Source organism: Elephantulus edwardii, unplaced genomic scaffold, assembly GCF_000299155.1.
Source record: "Elephantulus edwardii isolate Elephantulus edwardi_28Jun2011 unplaced genomic scaffold, EleEdw1.0 scaffold00191, whole genome shotgun sequence".
NCBI classification, from domain to species: domain Eukaryota; kingdom Metazoa; phylum Chordata; class Mammalia; order Macroscelidea; family Macroscelididae; genus Elephantulus; species Elephantulus edwardii.
Genome location: NW_006399941.1, coordinates 2644420 through 2656443, shown reverse-complemented (window position 1 = coordinate 2656443; position 12024 = coordinate 2644420). Strand labels below are relative to the sequence as shown.

Below are 12024 nucleotides of genomic sequence, written 5' to 3'. Positions count from 1 at the left end.
GCTATTTCAGAAGTGGGTGGCCAATCCTTCTTCCTAGTCTGTCTTAATCTGAATGTTCAGATTTAGAGGAGTATCTGACAGACTTACATTTATAAAACATAAAACCCCTGATGACAACCAGCATTATAAACTAACCTCATGGGGTAATGGTGGGCTAGTTCAATGGTGATTAATGACTGTATGAAACACAATGGGAATGAAGGAAAGTGTGAAGCACAGTGTATATGAATAAACCAATATAAAAGAAATTTTAAAAAAACCACAAAAAAGAAAATGAAATAGTCTCAAATGAACGGTGTTCTGGACTAGAGCCCTCCTCTCACCTCTCAGAGTCTTACTTTCCATCCAGGCAAATGGGATTAAATGAGCATCCCCCTCCCTGGGGCCACTTGACAATCAATAATGGTTTCAAGATGTTCTGCCCAATTGCAAGAACATGGAAACAGCCCAAATGTCCTATCACACTCAAATGGATTGAGAAATTGTGATATATTCACATGATGGAATACTATACAGCACTCAGGAACAACAACTTTGAAAATTAACTGTATACCTTGGGAGAGACTGGAGATTACTATGCTGAGTGAACTAAATCAGTCTCTTAAGGATAAATACTGCATAAGACCATTATTGTAGAAATAAAAAGATAACTAGTAAAACATGTATGAGGATCCAAGGGGGGAGGGTAAGAGCAGAGAGGTGAGGATGGGCAGGGGGTTAAATCATAAGGTCACACAATTTGACAGATGGAGGGAGGGGTGGGTAAAGGAAATGGGAAAGATAGGATAGTAATGGTGGGCATAGTTCAATGTTGATTAATTTTATAAAACATAAAGAATGGGAATGATTTTATGAAACACAATATGAATGAAGGATAGTGTGAAACACAATGTATACAAACTTTGTAAGCAAACAAATATAAAATAAAAAATTATATTAAAAAATATGTTCTGCCCAGCACCTGCATGCAGCAGCCCTGGTTACTGGCGGGCACTTTGGGTTCTTTGGTATCACTGGCCTTAGTGAGAGGAAAAAAGACCACCTGCCCATGTGTGTGGGGAACAAGAGGCCTGAAAGGTGTCAACTGACTTGTATGTGGTCTCTCAGCTTTCCCCAAAACAGAGTAGGGCTAAACATCTCATCAGGACCTGGCCCGACCTTGCCTGTGCCTAGACTGTGTCTATATCAGCTGGTGAAATGATGCCATAGTAACAAGTGGCCCCACACCTCAGTGCTTTTCCACCTCAGAAGTTGGTCTCAGGCCCAGCGATGACTGCTGTAAGTGTGGGTAATTTTCCAGAGTGATTGCCTTCCCGGTGAAGGCTTAGTGATCCAGGCTGCTTCCATCTGTGGCACTCCTATTTTCTAGTCACTGTGGCAAGAAAAGAGAGCATGGTGGGTCTTGCTCCAGCAATCAGATGCTTTAGCCTGGAAGGAACACACATCACTTCCTTCCACAGCCCATTGGCCAGGCTTGATGACATGGCCTCATTCAGCTCAGAGAAGAGGAGAAGGTCGCGAGGAAAGGAGAACTGGCCATGAGTGAGACCAGAAGCTTCTACTGCCCATCTCATTACCTGCTCACAGTAAACAGACCCAAGAAAGTAGGTTTAAAGCTAGAACTATCCCCTCCAGGAGGAGGAACCTTGATGGCACAGTGATTTAAGGGCTCTGCTGGCTGCTAAGTGAAATATTGATGATTCAGACCGATTCAGCCGCTCCACAGGAAGAAAATCTGGAGATCCACCTCCAAAATAAGTCACTCAAAAGTCACTGCAATTGAGTAGGGCCCTATTAATAGCTGACCCTCCACTGGGTTTCAGAGGCTATAAATCTCAAGGGAGGAGGTTGCTTGTCTTTCTCTAGCAGAGCTGCTGGGGCATTTGGATTTTTAGAGAGACACTGTCTTTGGGTTAACAGTACAACTCCCTACAGCCCACCCGATTTCCTTCTATAAAAAGTGTTTTTGATGGGTACCATTGAGTCGGAACTGACCCGTACCTGACCATCCAGTGGGTTTCCAGAGGCAGTGAATCCAACAGGGGAAGACTGTCAATCTTTCTCCCATTGAGTAGCTTATGGATTTGAACAGCGTAGTTTTTCATTGACAACACAATTCCTTATCACCACGCCACCAGAGCTTTCTCTATAAAGATTGTTTTTGTTGTTAGGTACTATCAAACCAAGTACAACTCACAAGAACGCTGTGAACAGATCCAAACTCTATCCTGTCTTGTTCCATCTTCACAATCTCTGTCACATGAGCCCATTGCTGCAATCACTGTGTCATTGTACCTCGTCTAGGATTTTCGCTTTTGCTGTCCCTTCACCTTTCCAAGCATGATACTCGTCTCCTAGGAATAGTCTCTCCTACATGCCTACAGTATGTGAGATGAAGCTTTGTCATTGCCTCCCAGGAACACCCTGACTGCACTTTCTCCAAGACATATGTCTTTGTTCTTTTGGCCATCCATGAGATCTTCGGTACTGTTCTCCAACACCACAGTTCAAAGTCATCAGTTATTCTTCTGTCATTCTTATTCATTGTCCAGCTCTCAACAACATAACAAGTGATTGAAAGGACCATGATCTGAATCAGGCACACTTTAATCCTCAAACTAACATTAATTACTTCTCAGTAATTTGGAGAGGTCCCTGACTACAGACTTTCCCAATGCAATACATCTCCTGATCTCTTGACTGCTGGTGCCAAGTAGACTGATTGTGGAGCAAAGTAAGCTGAAGTCATTAACAGCTTATATAGTTTCCCTATCTAACACAATGTTGACTTAATCAGTCCAGTGTTAAGAATTTTGTCTTCTTGATGTTGAGATGCTATCCGTACTGAGGACTGTAGTCTTTGATTTTCTGCAGCAAGTGCTTCAAGTCTTCTTCACTTTATGCAAACAAGGCTGTCATTAATATAACGAAAGTTATTGATGATACTTCCTCCGATCCTTATGCCACATTCTTTTTAATAGATTCCAGATTCTTAAATAATTTGTTCAACACATAGATTGAATAGGAATGGAGAAAGGCTACAACCCTGACACATAGTTTTCTAAATTTTTTTTATTATTTTTGTGTGAGTGTACCGTCAAATCAGATCTGACAGGTAAAGGAGGAGACTGACCCTCCTTCCCCGGCAGAGCATCTGGTAGATTTGAACTGTGCTCCTCTGGGATTGTAGTTGCAGCTCCTTGCCACTAGGCCACCAGAACTCCCCTATATTTTTCTAATTTTAAAGCACTGAGGCTCAATATCAAGAAAACAAAGATTCTCACCACTGGACCAATTGGCAGCACCATGATAGATGGTGAAGAGACTGAGATTGTTAACACAATTGTTCCAGAATCAACACTCTTGGCACAAGCAGCCAGGAAATTAAAAGAGATATTGTGATGGGAATGTTCGAGATCTCTCCAACGTACTGAAGAGCAATGATGTCACTCTGGAGACTAAGGTGTGTCTGATACAGGCCATGGTCTTTGTAATCACTTGCTATGCTTCAGGGAGCTGGACAATGATTAGGGATGATAGAAAGAGAATTGATGCCTTGAGCTGTGGTGTTGGAGAAGTGTATTGAATATACCATGGACTATTAAGAGAACTAACAGGTTCACCCAAGAGAGGGTTAAAACAGGCTCCTGCTTGGAGGCAAGAATTCTGGGGCTTCGTCTGACATACATATTGCAAGTCCTTGGAGAGGGACGTAATACTTGGGAGGGTGGAGGGACAGCGCAGGAAAGTGAGACCCTCTATGAGATGGATTAATTCAGTGACTGGTGTAATAGGGGTGGGTGTGTTGGAGTAAGTGAGATTGGCACAGAATAGAGCAGGGTTTAGAGCTGTTATGTATAGGGTCGCTATAAGTTGCAGGCGACTTGGTGGCACATAACAACAACAACAGTATTCCCTTGCTCTGTTTGTACGATAGCCTCTTGGTCTAGGTATAGGTTTCACATGAGCACAATTAAATGTTCTGAAATTTCCATTCTTGTCAATGTCAGTTATAATTTCTTATCATCTCTCAAGCTGGACTCTCACATATTTTGTCTCACGTACTTAGGGCATTTTGCTAGGAGTGGCTATTCTTTAGAGAGGGGCATCCTGCTTGGGAAGGTGGAGAGTCCGCGAAAGAGAAGACTGCTCTAATCACATGGATTGACACAGTGACTGCTGCAATGAGTTCAAATGTATCAGAAAGTGTGAGGATGGCACAGGATAGGACAGGATTCAGATTTGTTGTTCATAGGGTCACTATGGGTTGCATTCAACTCAATGACACATAACAACAACAACAGCCACAAAGACCACCTGGCCAAAGTTCTGACCTCTTCCTACCTCCATCTCGCCATCCCCAGGGGCCTCTTGCGCCATGACCCACCCTGACTCATCAGCACTTGGACAGCCCCACCACTGAGATCTGAAGACCAGACACCCTTGATACTCTGCATCTCCCTCCCACCTGGTCTCCTGAGTAGTACATGAAGCTCACCACTCTTTTTAGGACTTCTATGTCCCCACAGAGCCACCCTGCTCCCGGATTCTTCATGTTTACCACTTTCTATACAGCATCAAACACAGCCAAATGTCTTTGCATAGTCAATAAGGCACAAACAGAGATTCTTCTAGAATTCTTTGCTTTCAGCCAGGATCCATCCAACATCAGTAATGATATCCCTGGTGCTAAATCCTCTTCTAAATCCAATTTGAACTTCTAGGCATTCTCTATGTACTATTCTAGCTGGTTTTGAATGATCTTCAGCAGTATTTTGCTTGCATGTGATATTAATGATATTGGATGAAAGATTTTTTTTTATAGCCTTAGGGTTATATGTCTTAATTTTTTTTTATTTTTTGGAAATTGCATTGCATTCGTATGTAGCTTTGATAATTACCCTTTTTGGGGACGGAATGTCCCTTTTTTTTGTAGTGTGACTAAAAGTCTACAAAGTGGTTTATTAATTCACTTAACACGCAAAATTTTTTATGACATTGATCACACTGTCAACATTCTTCATACCTGTTGTGATTCTTGTTTCTATCCATCCTTCTGTCCTCTCCCGTCCTACCTTCTGAATTTCATCTCTGCGCAGGTACTGCTTTCTGTTCTTGTGTCTCTCTGTGCAGATACTGCTCTCTGTTCTGTGTCATTGTTCACCTTATAGATCTGTATTTTCTTTGGCTTCAAGTTGTGCCACAGAATTGAACTCAGTTCCAGGCTCAAGGAACAGTATTCTCATTTTTTAATAGTGTGATTTTCATTTTACTAAAATAGAAGAAGCAGGCGATAATTTTAACTAGTTTGCAAAATTGGCTTTTAGTGAAAAGATGCAATAAACTATGTATAGTTGAGAGCTGTTTACTTTTGCTCCGGAATCTTTTTTTATTGTAAGTTAAATAACACTACTTCTTCTGTAGCCCCTGCGTCGTCCTGACTCATCTGATGACCGTTACGTAATGACAAAGCACGCAACCATTTATCCAACTGAAGAGGAGTTACAGGCAGTTCAGAAAATTGTTTCTATCACTGAACGTGCCTTAAAACTTGTTTCAGACAGTTTATCTGAACATGAGAAAAGCAAAAACAAAGACGGAGATGATAAAAAAGAGAGCGGTAAAGACAGGTGTGTTTTAAAAGTTACTTTTTTTATGTTCTCACACTTTCCTAACACTGATTTCTTAGACCTAAATGAAATTCTCATTACTTTTTGAAATGAGTCTGCATGTCTTAAGATACTTAGGTATTTAGTATATTAAGCTACTGTTTGCTAAAATAAGAAATAACATGTAGAGTCTCCAACTTTGTAATAGTTTTCATTTTATGTAAATATTAATATAATTGCTTTTAATTTTATGTTTGCATCTAAGGGCTGTTTTTCGGTTTTTGTCACATCTGTCCTTTGTTGTTGCAACTTACTTTCCCTATAACTCCCAACTGTAAAGTACAAGTAAGCCCAAGCTCTTTTATATTGAGTTTGCAATTACAGTCTCTTCCCTTTGGTTTTCCATTTACTGATTTGGAAATATTTTATATTTAATAAGACTATTTAATTTGGAAAGTGAGAAAAAAAATAGTAATCTCTTTTGCTTTATTCTCTCTGAGATACACCTTTATCTATTCATATTATCTAGATGTAATAATTGGAAAATACTGAAAGTACTCATTAAATGTTAGCTCTTACTTTATGTATGTTGATACTTCATAAGTATTCAGTGTATAACTTTGTAATAAAATCTGAATGTCCTTTGCCATAATGGTGAATAATTATAATTGTATCTAACTTACTTTGTTACTATTGTGTATTTAAAGAATAGCCATCATTCTGTCTGAAAAGAGAAATACCATATTGTAATACTTTGTTTTCACTGCAGAGCCTTGAAAGGAGTTTTGCGAGTGGGTGTATTGGCAAAAGGATTACTTCTCAGAGGAGATAGAAATGTCAACCTTGTTTTGCTGTGCTCAGAGAAACCTTCAAAGACATTATTAAACCGTATTGCAGAAAACCTACCCAAACAGCTTGCTGTAAGTATTGTGAAAATGTTAGTTTTTTTTCCCCTTGTCTGTTTCTGGCAGAACTGACTGTGCTTTGGTTTGAACCTAAGCCAGCCTTTAAAAATTTTGGCCTGGTTTTCCACATTGAAGTTCTTGCTTGATTGTGCACACTGGTGGAACTATTTTCTACTTTGTTTTTAGATTTTGCAGTGCTTTATTTGGCATGAAACCACCTTCCTAATTTATTTTAAAATGTTAGATCACAGCATATGTCTTACTTGTCCTGCTCTTTTTCCAAGATTTGAATCATGAGAAAGAAACAGAATAGAACAGAAAGTGATTTTTTTTTTTCCTTTCCAAACAAAGCCCATGTGGCATTGTTGGCGTTGAGTACTGTCAAGTCAGAACCAAGCCATAACTGACCCTCCAGCAGCAGTTTTTCAGAGACAGTATATCATATGGAGATGGCTCCTTTGTCTCCCTCAGAGCAGCTTGTGGATTTGAACCACATGTCTTTTGGTTAATTGCTAAATTCCTTAAGCATCAAGTTAACTAGCACTCCCTAAGCAAGTGTGGACTAACCCTAAATTATTTAAATTTATGACTCTTTGTCCTATTTCATTGGATACATATTTTTAAATACTCGGTTACTAAAATAAACTTGAGACTGTTTATTTTCCCCATACTGTATGTGAATATCTTCTATTTTTCCATGTTTGGATGATAGTAATTATTTCTACTGCCTGTATCTAGCAAATCAAGGCAGTACATAATGAAAGGATCATTTCTTTTTGGTTGAACAGAAATGAACTGTAAATCCGCATTTTGAAAAATGGGTACATTTGGTTGTCAAAATGAGATTTTAAATAAGATTCTTTCAATAATTTAGTATATAAAATTTCTTTTAAATCCCAGAATTTAATTAGATAGAAATCTGATGATTGACCTTTCATTAGTAATGTGTCATTGCTAATTTCTGCAGTTATGAATCAGAGTTATACCTGACCACAACAGGGTACCTGATAACAGAAGTGGTAAAAATGGTAGTATAGCATACTGTTGAACTTAAGCTTTGACTAATCTGATAATTGTTATTTTTTCCAATATATATTGGTATATATAGTAATGTATTGTGATGTGTGTGTATATATATATTTCATTGCTAGAATTCCTTATTGGGTGGGTAAGAGGCTTTCTACCATCTTGGTCTCAGCTGAGTTCATTTTTGTGGGTGCTTTGTAGCCCTCTTTGGATGCTCTGAAGGCAGTGAGCTAGTAGAATAAAAATATTTGCAGGAAATATTTTCAAACCAATTTTGATTATTAAAACTACAAAATACTGTATTTAATATCATCATCATCATCACACTGTTGATGACTCAGAATTGACTCTTGGCTGAGCTTCAACATATTTTCAGAGGTTATAAATGGCACTGAAAAAGATTGACCTGGATTTTCCCCCTCCCCCTTCCTAAGAAAAGATTGAAACAGATTGCCCATCTTTATCCCAAGGATCACTGATGTATTTGGACTGCCAGAGAGGCCTTGACTTTGAACTAGCAGCACCGTTCCCTACCACATACACTATGAGAATTGCCTTGCATTCTAATAGTCCAGCTGAACACTCTTCAACTTGACTTAATGGTAGTGTTTAGGTAGTACTGTTAGCCAGGCACTGGTTTTAAGTGGTGTAGATAGTACTTCCAACAACACTTTAAGCTGGGTACCTTTATCTCTCTCTGGAAACAAGCACAGAGGCGTTCTTTTGTCCATCGTCACATTGCTACCATTGTAGAGATAGCTAAGATGGCACAGGTTCAGATTTGTCGTTTATAGAGTTGCTATACGTCTTAGGTGCTTTGACACCTAAACAGCTGCATTGCTAGTAGAGTAGCAGCACTATCATTTGCTGTATACTGTTAACACTTATGTGATATCTGTAGAGTCTTCATTTGTAGCGGGGAAAATTGAGGCTTTTGGGTTTCTACCAGATCTCAGCGAATACTGTTCCAGGGTCCCCTGCCCCTTGATAATTTAAATATGTTGATTTCAAAGAGAATTTATTCTGGTAAAGGTCAGATTATGGCTTCTGGTAGATAAGGTACTTAATCATTCTTGTTCAATTTCTGCAACCAGACAAGATAATAAGGGAATATGATAACATTTGTCAGTATCAAAGAGTCTTTATAAAACGACTTTTTCTGATAATGCGAAAGATCTAACTAATTTCTTGTAATCTTCATTGCATAGGTTATAAGCCCTGAGAAGTATGACATTAAATGTGCAGTATCTGAAGCAGCAATAATTTTGAATTCATGTGTGGAACCCAAAATGCAAGTCACGATCACCCTAACATCTCCAATTATTCGAGAAGAGAACATGAGGGAAGGAGGTTGGAAAGTCATTAAGCATTCTATTATTCTGTTCACTATTTTCATTCATTTACCTTACTCTTCTTTAAGATGGCATTAAGCCCTGGAAGGCAACATGCTGGCATTACATATGAATTTGATAGATCTCACTTATTTAGCATCCCTGTTCCCTTATGATCAGTTTCTGGAAAGTAAATCTCTTTTTTGGTAATGTTTATTTACATAAAATACTCATAATTATTTTCTTGATTTTCTTTTTCTTTTGCTACCTCAGATTTCTGGAAAAAAAGTTCAAAATCATTTTGACCAGTGTAGACAGCATGTTAAAATTTACGAAACATTTCTTGCAAGGGACCTCAATTATATCTTCTCTTAAGAAGTTCTTACTTTTACCTTGTCTTCACACACACACCAAAAAAAAAAAAAGAACAAAATTGGTTAAATACTCAACCCTTAATATATAAAAAGGCATTGTGTATGTAACTGGATTTGGCTTGTCCTGAGTTATTTCTAGTTCTCTGAGGTTGCTCTTTGGTTTGGAGTGCTTTTATAAATGCAGAGCATCCTAACACATGCAGATCAGGTCTTTTGACCCTCCGTATTTTACTAGAGTTAATTACCTAATAAATGCATAGTTACAGTACCTTTAAGAGTTGTTAAACTTAATTTACAATTATAGAAAATAAAATCCTGCTGGTGCCAGCAATGTTGCTTTAGGGACTATTCTTATAACATTTTCAAAGCTTTGAAAGCTTTTAAGCCAAAAAAGCATGAACAGTGTCTGCAGTATGTTGGTTCTTATGTTTTATGGGTCAGATAAAATTTACTTTGTTTCCTTTCATGTTGTTTTCATACATCTTAACATGTTGCATATAGAGTTAGAGTCTACACAAATATTTCTTTGTGGTAAAGATTGAGAAGAGGATACAATAATACTGAATATTAAAATTTATATAAAAACAATAGACTGTCAACTCTGCCCCTCTTAATTTGTTTTTTTACAGCAAAGCAATTTTTTTCAAAGACATTGGGATTTCCACAGCCCAGGAAAGGAACATTTTACTAAAACTATTATAATGTTATTGGGGACGTATCTATCTTGTATATTTTGTATGTTTACTACATAAGGACTTGTTTTATTTTACATAAGCTTTCCATCTTAAATAACTTTTGTGTAAAAGGTCTTTCAGTTGAATATATATGTCTACTCAAGGTTTGACCATGGATGTTGTTAGAAAACAGTCCGTGAAGTCATCTAGTCACATTATATGCAGTATATGATTCTATATAAAATTTGGGGAAAGAATCTTCCATTAATATTTATTTCAAATAAAAGTTGCCATGTTTAGTATGGAATTCTAGTAATATAACCATTTTCAGTTTTAACTTTGTCCAGTTTATATTTAGGATTAGTTAAATTCTTTTTTTAAAACTTTTTGTACTGTATTACAAAGTCTAAAGTTAGTACTATTATATATGCAGTACATTCTTTGATAACCTTTCCCTTCTGAAGGAAACAAAATTACATTTTTGTCTGACCCAGACTTGAGTTACAATTATTGTCCTGAATTTCACAAATGTTGTGATGAGGGAAATGGCCAGTCTATTTTACTTCAAGACACTGAGCGGAAAAGTTGGGTATATAAAAAGGGCAGAAACATTGTTAGAATAATCCTTGCTGCAGATAACTGCAGTAAACCATGTGTTAGCTTCAAAATGAAGAGTCTTCTTTCTTGCTGCAGAATAACGGTATGTATTCTCTCTTACTGCAGCTCCCAATGCTCTGTGTCTTAAAATCATTTAAAACCTAAAGCTTGCTTTGGGAAGTTAGTACAGGGGCTAAGGAAGGCTTTGCCGGAAGAATCATTGTACTTCAAGAGACTTAAGACTGTGCATAGTGTGGTAGCCTCTTTAATGTGGAAGGGTCCTGTTTAATACTAAAAATTCTATAAGGGAAAAAAATTATGAAATTGTCAAAATAACTGTTAAACACATGACATCTATTTTATACTGTTGTGTTTGACAGTTAAACGTTGAGTGAATATTTAATTGACTAAAAATGTTCAAAATGCTCTAACCCTTGCTACAGTCTTTACTGCAGCAAGTTAAGTATTGTGTCTGTTTTTTCCCCCACCTGTAGCTTAACAGGCCCGGTCCAAAGCCTTCTAGCAGAGGGGATTGATTCCTGTCAGGGGTTGCTGCCAATACATCGGAAGGATTTTTGACCAAGGTTTTCAAAAGCTCAGTGTCACATCTGCCATTTGATCAAGGAGGGATTTTGGAAGCAGAGTCTGGCATTTATTGTCCTTTTATGTGACTGTTTTGTTTGTTTGTCTTTGTCTATTCCAGAATAAAGCAGTGTTCACACTAGTTTACAAATGGTTGGGTGGATTATATATTTACATAACCATGTTAAATTAATATATGCCCATTAACTTTTAATCATAAAATAGTGTGGACACAGCATGTCTTCTAACTGGTGATTAACCCCTTAAAACTTACAAAGTACATTCACATAGGCTAAGAATTTGCATTTGTTTTTCTAAATTAACCAATTTTTGTTTTGTTTTATTAATGGGGTAATATGCAACACATACAATTTTTAGCACAATATACCTAAGGGGTTAATCCACTTGAAATATAAATGAGTGCAAAAATCCACACTCTAAATTTTACAGAAATAGTCTGATTTTATCCCTAATTTGTTTTAAATTGCAGTACATGTTTTGGCATTTTTTAACTTGTTAAATAAAATTTCCTGTTAATTCTTACACGGAGAAAGGCAAGAATTATATATTGGAGGAAATAAAACTTTAGTTAATATTAAAATTTTAGAACTCCTTAGAAAAGAGATTGCATATAATCATCTATTTGCATTCTTCCTTAAGCAAGAAAATGAGGGACATAGAAAGAAAGGAGCTTCATCATCTTCCCTAAGCCCGGCATTGGGGCTTAGGTTTATTGGATACTGATAGTGTTTTTTTCTTTCTTTTTTTTTTTTTTTTTTTAAAATTCTTTAATTCTCTCTACTTTTTGTGTCCCTTTTCCTTATTTTTTAAATAGCCTGTTTCTTATGTTCAGATTCTTTCTGGAGTTACTACTGGTCTTAAGGATTTTGACATTGTTGCTGATATTGTTACTTGATGATTTCTTT

The 12024-nt window shown here is 37.2% G+C and overlaps 1 protein-coding gene across 1 annotated transcript in view; it reads left to right on the top strand.

Moving 5' to 3' along the window:
- The window catches only part of ZFR (zinc finger RNA binding protein), a 104428-nt gene that overhangs the window by 71957 nt on the left and 20447 nt on the right, over positions 1-12024 (top strand). Inside the window, exons 13-15 of the mRNA XM_006896791.1 lie at positions 5425-5630; positions 6379-6529; positions 8749-8890. Coding sequence (XP_006896853.1) covers positions 5425-5630; positions 6379-6529; positions 8749-8890 — 499 coding nt within the window. The remainder of the gene's footprint in view (positions 1-5424; positions 5631-6378; positions 6530-8748; positions 8891-12024) is intronic.